Consider the following 22,836-nt stretch of genomic DNA (forward strand, 5'->3'; position numbering starts at 1 on the left):
ACATAAGGGATAAAATGGGTCAACATGATGGGGAGGAAACATAGACGAATTAGGGTATGGACATACAAGAGCTGCAACTGTCAGAGCATTTAATATGACCATAGCGGCGGCGTGACCATAAGGCCGAAAAAGCACTGTATGTACCTAATATACCCTATATATACTTACTACCTAACCTCTTCTGGGCTTCCAGCAACTAATAGTGTTCAAGCTTGGTACGTCAGACTGTCTGACAGACGTGGACCTGATAGACCAGACCTAGGTCAGACAGACCAGGTAGTCGGAACATGTGTCTATCGGACAGTCGGAGCGTGATAGCCGGCCTAAGGAACATACGTACATGTATGCTTGCCACTTGTGTGCCCTTTACGGTAGATCTGGCTGTCAATCACAGTAAAAACAGTAAACAGAAAAATTTTGGACTTAGCGTCAGTTGTTCTTGGTATGTTGGTCGAAATCAATAGGCTTACCTTTCTCCGTACAGCAGCCTAGGAGTCGTACTACGTTAGGATGTTCTTGACTATCGATAGTTCTCCTCCTCTACTCTGGTGCTTCTTGACTTTGCTCCGAAAAAATGGCTCCTAAGAGCCCTCCGAAGGCTGTGGGACAGTGCTCTATAATACTGATCAGCAAAACATTCTTAAAGGACCGAAAATGGTGTACCTATAGAGCTGTACAGATTTGAATAGGGATGTTCGAATGGTGGAAGGAAATACGGTTACCCGGAAATTCATGACCAAACTTCTTTCCCTTTGTCGTTATGGCGGTGGAAATTTCTTCTGAAAAATTTCGCTCCGGTCGAGGGTTTTGAAACCTCAACCACCGGAAGAGAACACCATTGACCACTCGGTCACGGAGGCTGGCTATGACTACCTAAATCTAGATTATGATGATCTGGTCAGAATGAAGTATAGCGTAAAACCTTATGAGCATTATCATAGATAGAACAGCATACATAGCTATTGTAATAACTCTCAATTTAATTGTCTACGTTCAAGTAGGTGAATTTTTGTTTAGCTGACTGAAAACCTGTCTATGCCCGTCACTCACACTCAGAACTTCTGACAGACCTAGGTCTCAAGCCACAAGTTAGGACGGTCTGACAGACATGAGTGGCTGGCATAAGATTAGTTCAAGCAAATCAATACCATAACTCATCTGTTTACCTGGAACATGTTCTCCTGCCAGCCTTCATATCGATTGCTGAAGGCGCGTGGTCCATGCCATTGCTGCATGAGTATGTGATCATCCCTCATGATATGCCTCTCTGCCTCCTTCCTCTGAAAAGTGTCTAAACGTAGTCGACCAGCCATCGAGTCATCGACAAGGTGAATCTATGTTCCGGGGGCAACACGGTTCAGTCGACATCGATCGATGGCCGGTCGACTATGTGTGGACACACCTTAAGGCTCAGCTCAAAACAGAGTGGAGCGAAGGGCATAGCGCAAAGTGATAGAGCACATAGAGGGAAATGTCATAAGAAATCTCCTAGTGTCATAAGTGTCATAAATATTCACCTTGTGTCATAAGTGCTTATCCAGTCAGACCTAGTGTCATAAGACTTCACGTGAAGCTTTCTGATACCTAGTCAGGTTATTCAAGAATTCGTCTTTAAGAAACAATTGGTTACCTACGATTAGTGTCATAAGACTTCACGTGAAGCTTTCTGATACCTAGTCAGGTTATTCAAGAATTCGTCTTTAAGAAACAATTGGTTACCTACGACTTATTAAACCAACCTACCTTAGTTTAGTTTAGGTAGATAAGTATCCTAGTTATGTAACTATTGATCCTCCTGTATCCAAAGGGTTAACATGATCGCATTACTCATGTAAGAATCTATTACAGTATACCATGGTATTGTTGTTAACGGGATTATGTAACTTAATTTGTTACCTATCCGTGCAATATTTAATACAAGAACACAAGTGATAAACTCCGCCATCCAGAAACTGGAATGATGTGCAGAGTGCAGAAACAATGAGGAATGACTGAAATGCAACACTGTGCTAATTAATGCGACACTGTGCTAATTGGTAAGTGATGTGGTGAGTCTTGCTGATATAATATACTCGGAGGGACAATGCCCATCTTCTGGAGGTAAAATACGAGCTTATGTGCAGATAGGTGAAAAAGAGTGATCCGTGCCCCACATCTGACCCAAAAACTAGTAACAACCGCTCAAAATGAAACATTCCATGGACATGGACTATGCACTTACCAAGTTGGCGTCTTTCTTGGATAGATGTTTCTTCTTGAAGATCTCATTTCACAGTGATGACGTCATTGGTAAATAAATAAAAGTCAAGGAGTCCTCTTTGGATAGGAACTTCAACTACTGAGGTCCAAGTGTTCCAAAATTGAAGAGAGAAGGAAGACAGGACAAGAGAAAGCCAGCTGTTCCGAGCTAGCGACCTAGGGCTTTCAAGGCAGACGCACTGCTTTCCAACCAAAATAATTAGTACTTGCCAGCCTAGTATGGTATAATGGACTTTATCCTAAACAGACGAGGTTCGTTCTCGGAACGGCTGGCTTTCTCCTATCCTGTCTTCCTTCTCTCTTCGATTTCGGGACGATAAGACCATAGCAGTTACAGTATTGGGCTAACAACTTGTTAGTACCTGTTTCCTACTCCTATTGGGACTTCTTCTTACAAAGGACGACCAAAAGGTTAAGCTTATACCCCCCAAGAGATTGAGTTTTACCACAGAGATGGTTTCCTCAAGGCCAGCGGGGATAGTACGTTGAACGCACCAGTTCCGGATGAATGAGTGAAGTTAAGCAACGTTAGGCGTGGCTCGTAACCAGATGGGTGACCATCTGGGCAACGGCGTCCTGCTGATGTGAGGAGGCGTACAGAAACCACTACTCCGTCACATCACTAAAATAGAACAGGTGCGCTTACTTGGGTGATGTTTCAAAGTCATAGAGCAGGAAACATGAGGACCAACGGAATTTTTCTTTTTCTTCTACGACTTCTAGATCCCGAGATAAATCGATTTAAAAAATACCGGTAAATCGTGAACTTTGACGTCACGGCATACGCTCCGGTAGGCGATGACGTCACATCAAAGCAGGCAACGCATTAATGTGTTTGTGCGCATACGTTTCTGCGCAGTTCTTTCTGCTCCTCCGCTAGCGCCCTTACATAGTGGCGCTACCTAACGGATGAAAAAAACAACTGCGTAAAGTTTGACGTCACACATATTTGAACTCTTTCATTAGAACGGAAAATAGAAATTGAATTTTCGACCTTTTACAGTTATTTTTTTGGAGTTTTGACCTCAGATTTGTATTTTTCCCAACTTTTTACATAGGAATCAACCATTTATTTATAATTTTTACTTTTTTACCCATTTGCAACTGCTCCATTTTAAGCCATTATCGCCTTCTCTCTTCGCCCCTCTCTCTCTTCTCTCCTCCTCCCTTCTAATACAAATTCTATTCTTACCATCAATTCCCAGCGCCTCACATTTCCACACTTGGCCAAAACATCCTTCTCCCAGAATATCAAATACTTTGATGTGCTGTCTGGGAACCTCCCACTTGTCGTCTGACTTCTGATTTAGAAGGGTCTATCACTAGCATACTCTATGGTCTTGGGCAGTTCAGTGGTCTTGGAGTGAGGGACTTTGAACACAGACTTGGATGTCGAGGTGACGATAGTTTCCGAAATGATCTCACTCGAGGGTTTAGGAACTGCTGGGGTTGTGGTTGTGCTAGGAGGGAGTGTTGTGGATGATGGAGGTGGCTGGGAGGAGGTTTGGACTTTGAGTTAGGTCTATCACTAGCATACTCAATGGTCTTGGGCAGTTCAGTCGTCTTGGAGTGAGGGACTTTGAACACAGACTTGGATGTCGAGGTGACGATAGTTTCCGAAATGATCTCACTCGAGGGTTTAGGAACTGGGGTTGTGGTTGTGCTAGGAGGGAGTGTTGTGGATGATGGAGGTGGCTGGGAGGAGGTTTGGACTTTGAGTTGGGTTCTTTGGTCGTTGTTGCTGGAGGGTCTTTGGTTGATAGGGGGAGGAAGACGTTGAGGGAAGCCAGGAGGGAGGAGGGGGAACTGACTCTTGCCCGGATGAGGTGGACGTCTGCCTGGTGAGGATTTGGTATGGTTTTGACTGACGATGTTGACATAGACTTCAGACTTGGCTGTTAGCTGACCATCCCATACTGTAACGTAGAGGAATAAGTTCTCCCCGGCCTGTGAACAATGGAGAATATGGCATAGATTAAATAAGGACACAAAACAATCCAAGGCCCTATCGATCATAATATGTAAAAGTACATGGCACATGTGCCTATTGTGGAAAAACATCTTATTTTCGAAATTTCCAAAAGGATTGGTACACGGCAAACAAACTCTGATTGAATTGGCGAATGGCTAGGAATCGCTTTATCTGATCCCCCCACACGAAATAAATGACAGATCTCTTGTTAATCTCATTATCAAGCAGCCTCCCCCATTCTATTCTAATGACCTGGCAATGCGTTACTAATGCTATCTTCATGGAGTTCTGCATTATCTACAGTAAAGATAAAACTCAACTCTATAACTGATGAGAATGTTAGAGGTTCCTGAAATCCTCGGTAATTGAGATAGTAAGCCCGCGATACACGTTTATCGGAGAAGTCTGGTGTGAACAGTCCGGCCGTTCCGGTACACACGTTCCAATATTGCGATAGTCGGATACGTGTGTGGCAGAATTCGGAGACAAATTTCCAGCGACCGTTACGTGTGTGGCGGGCCTAAGGTTATATGTGTAATAAATTGTGAATAATAATTTAAGAGATAAGAGCAAATCTTATAGATTTAAACCCTGTACGTAAATAGTGACTTGGATGATTTTGTATGTGAGAATCTGTGAGCTTCTGAAAGCACCAAGTTAAGACTGAGGCCGGAGTTTATCAAATCGGATTAATATGGGATGATAAATAATCCAGAATTCCAGGATCTATCAGTGTAGCTGAATCCAAGATTTAACTCAATCCCCGTGTTATTCTGATTTCAGATTAGGTACCTAATGTACTAGTAGCTAGGGTGGCCGAGCCTGAGCGGACTCTAACTTTTGTATGAAAAAGAGGAATGACTGCCTATGTCTTCATTCTTCATTGAATACCTCAAGCCTTGATTTATATCCTGGCAGATGGTTGGCAAACTCACTCCGTATAACCGAGGCTTCTTCACCTACGACCTCTGACAAGTGACAACTATACAGCTTTTCCAATAGATCTCTGGAAAATCCCCACTTTAACACATCATAAATTGTTTTCTCAGGTAGGTACTTATCTACGAACTTTTCCAATAGCATCCTGGAAAATCCCCTCTTCAACACATCATAAATTATTATCTCAGGTAAGTATCTTGGACGTACCATCATCATGATAACAAGGAATGTAATCTCTTCATTATTTAAATTCGAAATACGAGTTTGTTCTCAAGCCGTGAGCCAAGTATGGCTAGAGTTACTATTGGTACTAGATGAGTCGTACTTGATATTATTTAGTACTTGAGAGTTCTTTACTTGCAAGTTCTGCTAAGAAGACACTATTCCACGTTCAATCTAAAGCTAAACAGATTGGTTGAGTACAACATTGGAAACATTGCAAGATGAGGAAATCATGATTTAGAATGGTCGTGATTACAAGAGAGCTATCCAATACAATGATAAGAAACAAGAGTTATCCTCTCTGTGTTGGGACATGGGCAATAACTATTGGATTGGCTTTACCAAAGATTATCCAAGTCCAGGGACTTGGTGTGAGATTTATTTCAGCTATTAACTTATAGGTCGGTATCTGACGATGTTTCCCAGGCTAAATTGAACGTAAGAGTAAGTTCTAAGTTTTATCTCGACGATTTCTCTCCTGGACTGAATTTGTTTGTGCCTTTGCCTCCTCACCATAATTTTTGAACGGTTTGTCCGAATCAAATTTTGGGCTCGATTGATTCCATTGAACCCTTTTTAGGAGTGATGGCACAATTTTTTTTATGGAACCCTTTTTCTGAGTTTCCCTAGTTCACATGAAGCAAACGCCCCTGTCAAAGTCATTAGTAACACTAAAGATACACCAAAGTTAAAGCTATAGGTATTCAGAGATATATAACATAACCAAAGCCATTGGCAAAGATGATCTCTTCTGATAATCCAACGTTTGAATCTTGAATCATAAACAATGTATTGGTATTGGCTTCGAGTCGTATTGTTGTTTATGTGGAAACAGTCAAGAATCAAGGATAGAGAGACCTAGGTACTGGTAGATACAATTTTGTAAGTACATATCTCTGACTGCAAGTACAGTTTGAAGTACATTGGTACATACAAATATATCTCTAATAATAATAGTAGTAATGTCATTTCAGACATTCCAATACCTATGTATATGATTAACGATCTGAGAAAACTTTCCGAGTTGAAATAGAAAGCCAAGTTCTTAGGTGTGAGGGAAGTATTGTTTTTCGTAGAAAAGAACAGCCCTTGGTAAGTAAACCTTAGAATGTTAGAGTGATTCATTACGAAAAAAGTACCTACATAATGTGAGGATGGACTTTGGTATATTTAATTAAGATATAGGATTCGTTAAATTTGGCACTTACCTACGAGTATATGTATATAGCAATAACATTTGGAATTTAGGAACCATAATAAAATCAAGTCATGAGTACCATTAAGTACTGTAGTTACCGCCTTAAGCTGTAGGTACTAAACAATACCAAATTTACAACTTGGTTAGTTTGTTGAACCAAATTGATGAATGTTGTAATGTTCGGACCTAATGACTTTTTGAAGATTAAAACCGTTTTTCGTAGAAAGGAACAGCCCTAGGTAAGTAAACCTTAGAATGTTAGAGTGATTCATTACGAAAAAAGTACATAATGCGAGGATGGACTTTGGTATATTTAATTAAGATATAGGATTCGTTAAATTTGGCACCTACCTACGAGTATATGTAACAATAACATTTGGAATTTAGGAACTATAATAAAATCAAGTCATGAGTACCATTAAGTAAGTAGGTACCTACTGTAGTTACCGCCTTAAGCTGTACTAAACAATACCAAATTTACAACTTGGTTAGTTTGTTGAACCAAATTGATGAATGTTGTAATGTTCGGACCTAATGACTTTTTGATGGTAGTTAACAGGGACGGCTAATGTATTTTGGATACTTACACAATATAATTGGACATACCGAAATTCCTACCTTCTTCTCTCACTTAACACTTGTAACTTGTACAACGAAATAAAAGAGTGGATAACATGTTACTAAACTAGCGGTTCAGTGAACTGTAGGACATATTACCTACTCAAAAAAGACCCACAATCAATTGAACAAATAGTTGAAATAGTGTTGAACAAGTTTTGCCAAATTTCGTCAATCGGATAAACCCTTGGAGAGTTATAGGGGAACAAACTGACAAATAATGAAAAATCGTCGAGGTAAACTTGGAACTTACTTTTCGTTGGTTCAATAAAGCTCAAAAGAGCCAGCCTAGTTAGCTTAATTGGTAGTGCGTCTGCCTTGTAAGCGCTAGGCCGCGGGTTCGATTCCCGCCCGGGGCGGATTTTATCACAATAACTATCGGATTGGCTTTACCAAAGATTGCCCAAGTCCAGGGACTTGGTGTGAGATTTATTTCAGCTATTAACTTATAGGTCGGTATCTAACGATGTTTCCCAGACTAAATTGAACGTAAGAAGTAAGTTCTAAGTTTTATCTCGACGATTTCTCTCCTGGACTAAATTTGTTTGTGCCTTTGCTTCCTCACCATAACTCTTGAACGGTTTGTCCGAATCAAATTTTGGGCTCGATTGATTCTATGAAACCCTTTTTAGGAGTGATGGCACAATTTTTTTATGGAACCCTTTTTCTGAGTTTCCCTAGTTCACATGAAGCAAACGCCCCTGTCAAAGTCATTAGTAACACTAAAGATACACCAAAGTTAAAGCTATAGGTATTCAGAGATATATAACATAACCAAAGCCATTGGCAAAGATGATCTCTTCTGATAATCCAACGTTTGAATCTTGAATCATAAACAATGTATTGGTATTGGCTTCGAGTCTTGTTGTTGTTTATGTGGAAACAGTCAAGAATCAAGGATAGAGAAACCTAGGTACTGGTAGATACAATTGTAAGTACATATCTCTGACTGCAAGTACAATTCGAAGTACATTGGTACATACAAATATATCTCTAATAATAATAGTACCTAGTAATGTCATTTCAGACATTCCAATACCTATGTATATGATTAACGATCTGAGAAAACATTCCGAGTTGAAATAGAAAGCCAAGTTCTTAGGTGTGAGGGAGAATTAAAACCGTTTTTCGTAGAAAAGAACAGCCCTAGGTAAGTAAACCTTAGATTGTTAGAGTGATTCATTACGAAAAAGGTATATAATGCGAGGATGGACTTTGGTATATGTATTTAATTAAGATATAGGATTCGTTAAATTTGGCACCTACCTACGAGTATATGTAGCAATAATATTTGGGATTTAGGAACCATAATAAAATCAAGTCATGAGTACCATTAAAGTAAGTAGGTACCTACTGTAGTTACCGCCTTAAGCTGTACTAAACAATACCAAATTTACAACTTGGTTGGTTTGTTGAACCAAATTGATGAATGTTGTAATGTCCGGACCTAATGACTTTTTGATGGTAGTTAACAGGGACGGCTAATGTATTTTGGATACTTACACAATATAATTGGACATACCGAAATTCCTACCTTCTTCTCTCACTTAACACTTGTAACTTGTACCTACAACGAAATAAAAGAGTGGATAACATGTTACTAAACTAGTGGTTCAGTGAACTGTAGGACATACCTACTCAAAAAAGACCGAGAATCGATTGAACAAATAGTTGAAATACCTAGTGTTGAACAAGTTTTGGTTTTGCCAAATTTCATGAAAATCCGATAAACCCTTGGAGAGTTATAGAGGAACAAACTGACAAATGAAAAATCGTCGAGTTAAACTTGGAACTTACTTTTCGTTGGTTCAATAAAGCTCAAAAGAAAGTCAAAAACTTATTATCTACTTTACAAAGTAATCATAATCCGATAATATCCATAATCATAAATCCATATTGGAACTCTAGGATTAATATTGTGACGTCAGAAGTCACAACTGAGGGATTTCACTTTCTACAATAGTAATGGTAATGCTAAGAACTAAGTACGAGTAAGTATGTACTTTTATTCTGTTATGTGTACTTCATGGGATGCTAGGCACATATGGAAGTACATTGAACGTGATCACAGACCATTCATACTTAGAGAGAAGGACCTCTTCGTAAAGTATACCTAGTTATAGGTATTATGGGTGTATTCTGATGTTTGTTGTAGGTAACTTAGAATAGGTAGTTACAATGTAAACTTGGAGCCAGTTCTATGTATGTATAATCTTGCATGATAAAGTGTTTGTTAACGCTCGGAGACTACCCCCGGACCAAAACTTGTGACCATACTTCACTCACACCCCTTTTAACTACATATTTCAAAGTATTGTTTTTATTTATTTGAAATAGTTGAAAACCCCTTCCCTAAATTTGACTGGAAATGAACTCTCTATTCCCATAACTAACTACCTGCCTCGGTGGTGTAGTGGTCAAGGCGCTCGCCTGGTAAACAGGAGGGCGTGGGTTCAATCCCAGCCGAGGTATGGAATTGTATCCTCAATATAATTTGAGAATTTGACCACAATAATAGTAGTAGCCTACTGCTGGAGTAAAGGGACTTTTCAGTCCTATTCGAGCAGTATAAATAAGCACTATTATTATTATTATTATTACCTACTCCATGACGTCACAACTTACCCTTCCCACCAAACTCTCGTTAGTGTACACAATCCCGGTCTCATTGTCAATGTGGAAGGGGAGGGTTCTGTTCTGTGGAGCCATCTCACCAAATCCACCATGAGCTTCCAGTCCAAACTCCAGTGGGTCATTCTGATCATCTCTAGCATTGACACGGGCAATCACCGAACCAACTTTCTCATTCTCCGACACTACCCAGTTCCTCTCTAGCCATACTATGGGGGGAGTGTTGTCCGACATCTGACAGTGGGCTGAAACAAGAAATGCAGGATGTGTCGTTAGACAAAGGGGAAGAGCATAAGGGATCACTTGGTTCATAAGATCATAAGTTTACAGTTTACTGATGTTCTGATGGGTCAATGAACGTCCAGGTTTCGGACCTTAGCCCAAGAATGTATAACAGATTACCTAAAATATCACCAGACGCTCTAACATCTGAGAAACATTCATCCGGTTTGAGGCTAATTAATGCAACACTGTGCTAATTGGTAAGTGATGTGGTGAGTCTTGCTGATATAATATACTCGGAGGGACAATGCTCATCTTCCGGAGGTAAAATACGAATTTTATTTGCAGATAGGTGAAAAAGAGTGATCCGTGCCCCACATCTGACCCAAAAACTAGTAACAACCGCTCAAAATGAAACATTCCATGGACATCAAAAGAAAGCCGAAAACTTATTACCTATCTACTTAACAAAGTAATCATAATACGATAATATCCATAATCATAAATCCATATTGGAACTCTAGGATTAATATTGTGACGTCAGAAGTCACAACTGAGGGGCTTCACTTTCTACAATAGTAATGGTAATGCTAAGAACTTAAGTACGAGTAAGTATGTACTTTTATTCTGTTATGTGTACTTCATGGGATGCTAGGCACATATGCAAGTACATTGAACGTGATCACAGACCATTCATACTTAGAGAGAAGGACCTCTTCGTAAAGTATAGTTATAGGTATTATGGGTGTATTGTGATGTTTGTTGTAGGTAACTTAGAATAGGTAGTTACAATGTAAACTTGGAATTCTGTAAACTTGGAGTCAGTTCTATGTATAATCTCGCATGATAAAGTGTTTGTTAACGCTCGGAGACTACCCCCGGACCAAAAGTTGTGACCATACTTCACTCACACCCCTTTTAACTATTTCAAAGTATTGTTTTTATTTATTTGAAATAGTTGAAAACCCCTTCCCTCAATTTGACTGAATATGAACTCTCTATTCCCATAACTAACTACCTACTCCATGACGTCACAACTTACCCTTCCCACCAAACTCTCGTTAGTGTACACAATCCCGGTCTCGTTGTCAATGTGGAAGGGGAGGGTTCTGTTCTGTGGAGCCATCTCACCAAATCCACCATGAGCTTCCAGTCCAAACTCCAGTGGGTCATCCTACTCCATGACGTCACAACTTACCCTTCCCACCAAACTCTCGTTAGTGTACACAATCCCGGTCTCATTGTCAATGTGGAAGGGGAGGGTTCTGTTCTGTGGAGCCATCTCACCAAATCCACCATGAGCTTCCAGTCCAAACTCCAGTGGGTCATTCTGATCATCTCTAGCATTGACACGGGCAATCACCGAACCAACTTTCTCATTCTCCGACACTACCCAGTTCCTCTCTAGCCATACTATGGGGGGAGTGTTGTCCGACATCTGACAGTGGGCTGAAACAAGAAATGCAGGATGTGTCGTTAGACAAAGGGGAAGAGCATAAGGGATCACTTGGTTCATAAGATCATAAGTTTACAGTTTACTGATGTTCTGATGGGTCAATGAACGTCCAGGTTTCGGACCTTAGCCCAAGAATGTATAACAGATTACCTAAAATATCACCAGACGCTCTAACATCTGAGAAACATTCATCCGGTTTGATGTTCCCGAAATCGTGACGGACAGTTGATAGTCCGTCTGTATTTGGGTGTAACAGTCCAATTTATTGGAATCGGCCTAAATAAAACAGTTCCCCCTTTCACCGCCAGCAGTACCTATAGTAGTTACAGTGACAGTAGCTCAATATAGTGACAGTTCTCTGTTCATCATGATGACAAAGCTCACTACTGATGACAAAACGACAAGTCACCAAACTTGGCTTCGTTATCTGATATTTGAATCTGAATTCAACACAGCGAGAGAACCTGGTCTCATAAAAATCGAGAGTGAAGTGAAATTGTCTACGTTGTAGAATTGTTTTCTCAGGTAGGTACTTATCTACGAACTTTTCCAATAGCATTCTGGAAAATCCCCTCTTCAACACATCATAAATTATTATCTCAGGTAAGTATCTTGGAGGTAGCATCATGGTAAAATCTTGGACGTGTCATCATCATGGTAACAAGGAATGTAATCTCTTCATTAATTCAAATTCGAAATGCGAGTTTGTTCTCAAGCCGTGAGCCAAGTATGGCTAGAGTTACTATTGGTACTAGATGAGTCTTACTTGATATTGTTTAGTACTTGAGAGTTCTTTACTTGCAAGTTCTGCTAAGAAGACACTATTCCACGTTCAATCTAAAGCTAAACAGACTGGTTGAGTACAACATTGGAAACATTGCAAGATGAGGAAATCATGATTTAGAATGGTCGTGATTACAAGAGAGCTATCCAATACAATGAACACGTGAAAATTTCCCATTTAATCATAGTTAAATGGGTAAATTTGTGAGTCCTTTCTACTAGAACCAAGTACTTCCTTTGTTTTTGGTCCAAAATTTGTAGGTACTCGTATGTGCACCTTTTGAAATGTCGATGTCGCACTATTATTATGTCCGCGTTCTGTACCTGATATGTTTCCGATCAAGTTGTACGCAACTAGTAAATTATATGCAGAAGCCTGGGTTATGTAGGACTGACAAACACAATAGCTGATGGAACGCAACTATCATTGGATGCCCAGAGCTTGGCATATTCAAATAGGATGCTCTACCTGATACCATTTCCCATTTAATCAGAGTTACATGGGTAAATTTGTGAGTCCTTTCTACTAGAACCAAATACTTCCTTTGTTTTTGGTCCAAAATTTGTAGGTACTCATATGTGCACCTTTTGAAATGTCGATGTCGCACTATTATTATGTCCGCGTTCTGTACCTGATATGTTTCCGACCAAGTTGTACGCAACTAGTAAATTAATTTCCCATTTAATCAGAGTTACATGGGTAAATTTGTGAGTCCTTTCTTCTAGAACCAAGTACTTCCTTTGCTTTTGGTCCAAAATTTGTAGGTACTCGTATGTGCGCCTTTTGAAATGTCGATGTCGCACTATTATTATGTCCGCGTTCTGTACCTGATATGTTTCCGACCAAGTTGTACGCAACTAGTAAATTATATGCAGAAGCCTGGGTTATGTAGGACTGATGAACACAATAGCTGATGGAACGCAACTATCATTGGATGCCCAGAGCTTGGCATATTCAAATAGGATGCTCTACCTGATACCTATAGCTAATTGTAAAATGAAAACTAGGTACCTACTATTCAATAGGTAACTAGATACCCAAAGCCATGAACCTAGATTCTACTCGTATGTGTATAATATTAGGTACCTTGCTTGTGTTGAAAATGAGATTAAGCGGAGAAAATACTCTTATACGTATTAATACTAGAAAAAAGCCTTATAAGAATATATAATTAAAAAATCCACCAATCTATCAAGACGTTATCTTGAACGTGTTGCAAAAGTTCAGTTACAAAGTTGCAGTTGCAAAGTTCAAAGTTGTCTTGATCAATATGGTCAACTGTTTATTTCACCAAAATGAACCGAACTCACCAAGGTTGCTTAAATGTAGAACTTGAATTTTTGAGCCTAATACCTAGGTATAGCTAATTGTAAAATGAAAACTAGGTACCTACTATTCAATAGGTTGGTAGGTGACTAGATACCCAAAGCCATGAACCTATATTCTACTCGTATGTGTATAATATTAGGTACCTTGCTTGTGTTGAAAATGAGATTAAGCGGAGAAAATACTCTCATACGTATTAATACTAGAAAAAAAGCCTTATAAGAATATGTAATTAAAAAATCCACCAATCTATCAACACGTTATCTTGAATATAATAGTTATCAGTGGTTTTCTTATAAATCTGACACTGTCTGACTAAAGTACCTAATAGTTATCAGTGGTTTTCTTATAAATCTGACACTGTCTGACTAAAGTACCTAATAGTTATCAGAGGTTTTCTTATAAATCTGACACTGTCTGACTAAAGTACCTAATAGTTATCAGAGGTTTTCTTATAAATCTGACAAACCTACCTACACGAAAGGCGGTAAACACGAAAATTGTAGCACCCTTTTTAGATATTTTGTGACATTATTCTTTATTAAACTGTAGAGATTTACGATAGGATACCAAACATTAATAATACAGAATTAAAACCGTTTTTCGTAGAAAAGAACAGCCCTAGGTAAGTAAACCTTAGATTGTTAGAGTGATTCATTACGAAAAAGGTATATAATGCGAGGATGGACTTTGGTATATGTATTTAATTAAGATATAGGATTCGTTAAATTTGGCACCTACCTACGAGTATATGTAGCAATAATATTTGGGATTTAGGAACCATAATAAAATCAAGTCATGAGTACCATTAAAGTAAGTAGGTACCTACTGTAGTTACCGCCTTAAGCTGTACTAAACAATACCAAATTTACAACTTGGTTGGTTTGTTGAACCAAATTGATGAATGTTGTAATGTCCGGACCTAATGACTTTTTGATGGTAGTTAACAGGGACGGCTAATGTACTTTGGATACTTACACAACACATATAATTGGACATACCTACTAAAACTAAAATTCCTACCTTCTTCTCTCACTTAACACTTGTAACTTGTACCTACAACGAAATAAAAGAGTGGATAACATGTTACTAAACTAGTGGTTCAGTGAACTGTAGGACATACCTACTCAAAAAAGACCGAGAATCGATTGAACAAATAGTTGAAATACCTAGTGTTGAACAAGTTTTGGTTTTGCCAAATTTCATGAAAATCCGATAAACCCTTGGAGAGTTATAGAGGAACAAACTGACAAATGAAAAATCGTCGAGTTAAACTTGGAACTTACTTTTCGTTGGTTCAATAAAGCTCAAAAGAAAGTCAAAAACTTATTATCTACTTTACAAAGTAATCATAATCCGATAATATCCATAATCATAAATCCATATTGGAACTCTAGGATTAATATTGTGACGTCAGAAGTCACAACTGAGGGATTTCACTTTCTACAATAGTAATGGTAATGCTAAGAACTAAGTACGAGTAAGTATGTACTTTTATTCTGTTATGTGTACTTCATGGGATGCTAGGCACATATGGAAGTACATTGAACGTGATCACAGACCATTCATACTTAGAGAGAAGGACCTCTTCGTAAAGTATACCTAGTTATAGGTATTATGGGTGTATTCTGATGTTTGTTGTAGGTAACTTAGAATAGGTAGTTACAATGTAAACTTGGAGCCAGTTCTATGTATGTATAATCTTGCATGATAAAGTGTTTGTTAACGCTCGGAGACTACCCCCGGACCAAAACTTGTGACCATACTTCACTCACACCCCTTTTAACTACATATTTCAAAGTATTGTTTTTATTTATTTGAAATAGTTGAAAACCCCTTCCCTAAATTTGACTGGAAATGAACTCTCTATTCCCATAACTAACTACCTGCCTCGGTGGTGTAGTGGTCAAGGCGCTCGCCTGGTAAACAGGAGGGCGTGGGTTCAATCCCAGCCGAGGTATGGAATTAAGTCATTAATTTGTAGAATTCACAAGAAAAAAAGAGGGCCTAATGGGTGAAAAGGAAAATCAATCGGAAAATTTATATTATCTGATTGTTTGATCATATTTGCAAGAAATTGATTAAAATTGGGCAAACCGTTCGAGAGGTTAGGATCATACTAGCTGCTAGCTATAGGCGGGTCTACAATCTCATGTTAAAGTGTTAATTCATGAGCATGCTTAGGTACGGTCCAGGAGTAGTCTCCGCGCAGTCTCTGAGGTTAACAAACACTATAACCTGTAGCAACTATAACATAAGTTTGTAGACCCGGGCATTAGAGAAGCTTTCTTCTCGTTGAAAGTTGCTATGCATGATGTAGGTATGATAATCATAAACTAGTATCAGGTACATCTTAACTTTCGTAGCTCCTAATATATGATCATACGGGTACATAGAACATAAAATCATACTTGTACATAGAACATTAATGTACATAGAACATATACATAATTAATATGTAATCAACTAGGGCTAGATAAGTACGTAGACTTCACCACACTTCAGTGACTTTGATTCTTTGATGAGATGGAAGCTTCAACAACTCTCTAAGACTATGATGGACATCGGTTTCACTCACCCTCAGGTGTAGGTACAGTCTTATGTGAACACTGTCTGGACCATCTGCCGTGGCGTAGGATGCCAACGTTCATGTCAACATGAGACCGTAGACATGGAACTAGAATTTTTTTGTGCCTTTACCTCCTCACCATAACTTTTGAACGGTTTGTCCGAATCAAATTTTGGGCTCGATTGATCCCATGGAACCCTTTAAAGGAGTGATGGCACAATTTTTTTATGGAACCCTTTTTCTGAGTTTCCCTAGTTCACATGAAGCAAACGCCCCTGTCAAAGTCATTAGTGCGGGCTATCACCGAACCAACTTTCTCATTCTCCGACACTACCCAGTTCCTCTCTAACCATACTATGGGGGGAGTGTTGTCCGACATCTGACAGTGGGCTGAAACAAGAAATGCAGGATGTGCCGTTAGGCAAAGGGGAAGAGCATATGGGACCACTTGGTTCATAAGTTTACTGATGTTCTGATGGGTCAATGAACGTCCAGATTTCGGACCTTAGCCCAAGAATGTATAACAGTTTACCTAAAATATCACCAGACGCTCTAACATCTGAGAAACATTGAAACATTCATCCGGTTTGATGTTCCCGAAATCGTGACGGACAGTTGATAGTCCGTCTGTATTTGGGTGCAACAGTCCAATTTATTGGAATCGGTCTAAATAAAACAGTTCCCCCTTTCACCGCCAGCAGTACCTATAGTAGTGACAGTGACAGTAGCTCAATAGTGACAGTTCTCTGTTCATCATGATGACAATACAACAAAGCTCACTACTGATGACAAAACGACAAGTCACCAAACTTGGCTTTGTTATCTGATATTTGAATCTGAATTCAACACAGCGAGAGTTCCGTCTGTATTTGGGTGCAACAGTCCAATTTATTCGACTCGGCCTAAATAAAACAGTTTCCCCTTTCACCGCCAGCAGTACCTATAGTAGTTACAGTGACAGTAGCTCAATAGTGACAGTTCCCTGTTCATCATGATGACAAAGCTCACTACTGATGACAAAACGACAAGTCACCAAACTTGGCTTTGTTATCTGATATTTGAATCTGAATTCAACACAGCGAGAGAACCTGGTCTCATAAAAATCGAGAGTGAAGCAGTGAAGTGAAATTGTCTGCGTTGTAGTTTGGATTTGGATTGGAGAGAAAGTTCTCCATGTGTTTGCAAGTCCTCTACTCTCAATGTTCTACGTTGTAGTTTGGATTTGGATTGGAGAGAAAGTTCTCCATGTGTTTGCAAGTCCTCTACTCTCAATGTTTATTAATTCAAGTGTTGCACATTGCCAGTGCATTCCCACCTTCTCATCTCTACAGTCATACGGGCAATCACCGAACCAACCTTCTCATTCTCCGACACTACCCAGTTCCTCTCTAGCCATACTATGGGGGGAGTGTTGTCCGACATCTGACAGTGGGCTGAAACAAGAAATGCAGGATGTGTCGTTAGACAAAGGGGAAGAGCTGAAGAGCATTAAGGGATCACTTGGTTCACAAGCTCGCTGATGGGTCAATGAACGTCCAGATTTTGAACCTTAGTACAAGAATGTATGACAGTTTACCTAAAATATCCCCAGACGCTCTAACATCTGCTAAACATTCATCCGGTTTGATGTTCCCGAAATCGTGATGGACAGTTGATTGTCCTTAAGGTAGGTTTAGACGAAGCGAGTCTACTCGCGCACCAAAACTCGTTTCCTCCTCGCACATCAAAACTCATCCTCGCGCCACTCTACAGTCATTAATTTATAGTTAGATCTTATATCTACTATCTCCCTGCCTGATTGACTGTTGATTAGGAGCCTTTACATGCTTAAATTATGGTTTAATTTGACGTGATTATTGATTTAAATATAGCTGGAAGGGCGGAGAGTTGCAGCACCCTGGTGCAAAAATCGTCTATGAATTTAGTGTCTATGATTTATTTCTTTTGTCCTATGTTTAATATTTCACTAGAAATCATCAAGCAAGTTATCTACATAGTAAGTATGGTCGGCATTTCATTAAAGAATCATCGTGATTCAGGCTTCACAAGCATGAAGTTTTCTATTGGTCATATCGAAATTGATAAATTACCTATCTGATTATTCCTAATAAATCAATCTGATAGGAATAGGCTCCTAATACATTGCTAGGTTTGGATGACGAGGTCAACTAATTGATCACGTTGTACAACGAAATAAAAGAGTGGATAACATGTTACTAAACTAGTGGTTCAGTGAACTGTAGGACATATAGATCTACTCAAAAAAGACCCAGAATCAACTGAACAAATAGTTGAAATAGTGTTGAACAAGTTTTGCCAAATTTCGTCAATCGGATAAACCCTTCGAGAGTTATAGGGGAACAAAATGACAAATGAAAAATCGTCGAGTTAAACTTGGAACTTACTTTTCGTTGGTTAAATAAAGCTCAAAAGAAGCCAGCCTAGTTAGCTTAGTTGGTAGTGCGTCTGCCTTGTAAGCGCTAGGCCGCGGGTTCGATTCCCGCCCGGAGCGGATTATGATAGATACTCTAGGTTTGGTTTTTCAGGCGACTCTTCTCCTTTTACAACACCTTTTCCAAATTTTATTTGAGCTCGGCATTAGCCTCCTTTATTCTACTCCTCCATACCCTTCTATCTATTTGGTTTTTCAGACAACTACACTTCCAAGGTGCAAAGGGCCTAAATGTTGAATATTGAATGAAAGTAAATGTTGAATATTGAATGAAAGTAAACGTTGAATATTGAATGAAAGTAAATGTTGAATATTGAATGAAAGTAAATGTTGAATATTGAATGAAAGTAAATGTTGAATATTGAATGAAAATAAATGTTGAATATTGAATGAAAGTTAAAATGTTGAATATTGAATGAAAGTAAATGTTGAATATTGAATGAAAGTAAATGTTGAATATTGAATGAAAGTAAATGTTGAAACTAAGGACAGCAAACACCAAGTACAGGGTGAACAAGAAATTATATCAAACAAGACATTAGATGAGGAGAGATGGAGCTGGATAAAATAAAGCAGAAAGAAAAAAAATTACCACTGGTTAGCCAAACGGGTAAGAAATTACCGATATTGTAGTTTTAACATCTCCACTAATAAATTCGAAGAATGGTAGGTAGTTTTGACAACTCCACCAACATAGTAAAGGTCAGAAAAATGTTCATCGAATTTGGGCTCGATCTTTCCTATAGAGGCCCTATAGAAGCCCTTTGGGGCCCTTTCTCTGACTGAGTTCCACAGTTCACTGAACCAATAACAAAACAAGGGGTAAGCAAGTAAACTTACAACGTACGAGTACAACAACCAAATGAATATGGCTACAATCTAACAATCTATTGACAAAATCTGGCCGTAGATTATACAATAAGAAAGGGAATAGATAATATTAAAGAAGTAGCTACCTATTCTACCTATTACATGACAATAATGATTTCAGTGTTCCAGCAGAGGACTAAGGACAGCAAACACCAAGTACAGGGTGAACATGGGAACAAGAAATTATATCAAACAAGACATTAGATGAGGAGAGATGGAGCTGGATAAAATAAAGCAGAAAGAAAAAAAATAACACTGGTTAGCCAAAAGGGTAAGAAATTACCGATATTGTAGTTTTAACATCTCCACTAATAAATTCGAAGAATGGTAGGTAGTTTTGACAACTCCACCAACATATTGCGAAAATGGTAGTTTTGACATCTCCACCAACATATTTAAAGAGTGATAGTTTTGTCATCTCCACTAATTTTACTCATACATGTAAGCTTCCTATTTTTAAAGATGGGTACGGGCTATGAATTTGGTCACTCCACATTAAAAAATTGGCAAATCATAAATTTATAACCAGTAATAGGTCCTTTTTTTTAAGAGGTTTGACAGAGGGAACTGTAACGCTAAGGTCTTATCGTCCCGAAATCGAAGAGAGAAGGAAGACAGGATATAGGAGAAAGCCAGCCGTTCCGAGAACGAACATTATCCCATCAGGATAAAATCCGCCCCGGGCGGGAATCGAACCCGCGGCCTAGCGCTTACAAGGCAGACGCACTACCAACCAAGCTAACTAGGCTGGCGAGTGATGTACTGAAATATTGAAATAACTTGACGGATGGTCTACTCCTGTAACGGCATTCGCGTGTGAGAACTATTTTAAATTGTTAAAGTGTTAATCCATGAGCATGCTATAGCCGGGTCTATAATCTCATGTTAAAGTGTTAATCCATGAGCATGCTATAGCCGGGTCTATAATCTCATGTTAAAGTGTTAATCCATGAGCATGCTATAGCCGGGTCTATAATCTCATGTTAAAGTGTTAATCCATGAGCATGCTATAGCCGGGTCTATAATCTCATGTTAAAGTGTTAATCCATGAGCATGCTATAGCCGGGTCTATAATCTCATGTTAAAGTGTTAATTCATGAGCATGCTTAGGTACGGTCCAGGAGTAGTCTCCGCGCAGTCTCTGAGGTTAACAAACACTATAACCTGTAATGACTATAACATAAGTTTGTAGACCCGGGCATTAGATAAGCTTTCTTCTCGTTGAAAGTTGCTATGCATGATGTATGATAATCATAAACCAGTATCAGGTACATCTTACTTTCGTAGCTCCTAATATATGATCATACGGGTACATAGAACATAAAATCATACTTGTACATAGAACATTAATGTACATAGAACATATAATTAATATGTAATCAACTAGGGCTAGATAAGTACATAGACTTCACCACACTTCAGTGACTTTGATGAGATGGAAGCTTCAACAACTCTCTAAGACTATGATGGACATCGGTTTCACTCACCCTCAGGTGCACAGTCTTATGTGAACACTGTCTGGACCATCTGCCGTGGCGTAGGATGCCAACGTTCATGTCAACATGAGACCGTAGACATGGAACTAATCTCTTATAAAATCTCTCTATACTTATGCTCTATACCTATACCTTTTCTCTATAGTAAGAAGTATTGATCCAAACCAAATGTTATAGATCCAATATTGAGATGAGCAAAACAATAGAAGATAGATAGAAGTTCTAATGAAAACTAATGCTTCAACATTTTACTCATATTTTAAAAACGTCATATAGGTGTGAGATTGTATAAAAATGAGTTAGGTATGCACTACCACAAAGAAGACAAGACTTTAGTTCATTTTCAGAGGTGTTTCCTACCAATTACTAGACGCAGGTTTTTGTTTTCCATTTTCACCCCTTTTTACATGATGTTCGGTGTTATCTCCTTCATATTTCCAGGCATAATGTGAACTTCAAGAAGGATGTTGACCGATATGCATGACTTGAAGGTATTTACATACCTCCCTAATTTAATAATACGATAATGACACAAAAAAACCGTATAACGTAAGATGGTATCGAGTGAACTAGGATGGAAAATCTGATACAAGTCACAAGTGATACAACCAACACGAAAAAATAGTCGACCAGCCATCGAGTGATCGACAAGATGAATCTATGTTGCGGGGGCAACACGGTTCAGTCGACATCGATCGACGGCCGGTCGAGTCGGTCGACTATGTGTGGACACACCTTAAGGCTCAGCTCAAAACAGAGTGGAGCAAAAGGCATAGCGCAAAGTGATCGAGCACATAGAGGGAAATGACGATAGAGTGCAGTGACTATGTGTGGACACACCTTAAGGCTCAGCTCAAAACAGAGTGGAGCGAAGGGCATAGCGCAAAGTGATCGAGAACATAGAGGGAAATGACGATAGATAGAGTGCAGTGACGACTTCAGACCGCATGGAACGGAGAGCAAAAAGCTCTATGCTCTTTGCTCTCCGTTCCACTCTGTTTTTAGCCTAGAGGTAAGGTGCATCTGCAGTACAGCGGATCTACAAAAGTCGCTGGATTTTTGAAAGAAAACTTATCATTATCACCTATGATACGATCAGTACTCCCATCACCCTTGTGTGAAGAGACTTCAAGAGTCAACGTGATCCTTGATCCATGAAATGTATACTGGTTCCGGAACCCCATGGCATGTACATAGGTAGCTCCATCCCCGCTCATATTTAGACCATCGGATTCTTTGGAAAGTGAAGAAAGTTCAAATCTAAACCCAAAGAAGATTTATCGAACTTTTACCGCCATTAAGCAAAGTGATGCACGGCACGACCTATGCTAACTCATCAGGTAAATGTAGAGTGCAGTGACGACTTCAGACCGCATGGAACGGAAAGCAAAAAGCTCTATGCTCTTTGCTCTCCGTTCCACTCTGTTTTTCGCCTAGAGGTAAGGTATATCTGCAGTACAGCGGATCGAAGACAGTTGGGGAAGAAAACTTGGTCTACAAAAGTCGCTGGATTTTTGAAAGAAAACTTATCATTATCACTTATGATACGATCAGTACTCCCATCACCCTTGTGTGAAGAGACTTGAAGAGTCAGCGTGATCCTTGATCCATGAAATGTACTAGTTCCGGAACCCCATGGTATGTAGGTAGCTCCATCCCCGGTGATATTTAGACCATCGGATTCTTTGGAAAGTGAAGAAAGTTCAAGTCTAAACCCAAAGAAGATTTATCGAACTTTTACCGCCATTAAGCAAAGTGATGCACGGCACGACCTATGCTAACTCATCAGGTAAATGGGGTTATTTCAAGTATAGGTAGGTAG

General features: G+C 39.2%; 1 protein-coding gene across 1 annotated transcript in view; it reads right to left on the bottom strand.

The window, feature by feature from the left end:
* Window positions 1–10,084, bottom strand: part of LOC113468778 (tyrosine kinase receptor Cad96Ca-like) — a 43,876-nt gene extending 33,792 nt beyond the window's left edge. Inside the window, exons 1-4 of the mRNA XM_026825944.1 lie at window positions 9,834–10,084; window positions 3,685–4,206; window positions 2,222–2,263; window positions 1,167–1,280 (exon numbers count right to left, since the gene is read on the bottom strand). Coding sequence (XP_026681745.1) covers window positions 1,167–1,280; window positions 2,222–2,263; window positions 3,685–4,206; window positions 9,834–10,073 — 918 coding nt within the window. The 5' untranslated portion in view covers window positions 10,074–10,084. The remainder of the gene's footprint in view (window positions 1–1,166; window positions 1,281–2,221; window positions 2,264–3,684; window positions 4,207–9,833) is intronic.
* Between the last annotated feature and the right edge of the window lie 12,752 nt (window positions 10,085–22,836).

The sequence above is a fragment of the Diaphorina citri genome, unplaced genomic scaffold, assembly GCF_000475195.1.
Source record: "Diaphorina citri unplaced genomic scaffold, Diaci psyllid genome assembly version 1.1 scaffold845, whole genome shotgun sequence".
Classification (NCBI taxonomy): Eukaryota; Metazoa; Arthropoda; class Insecta; order Hemiptera; family Psyllidae; genus Diaphorina; species Diaphorina citri.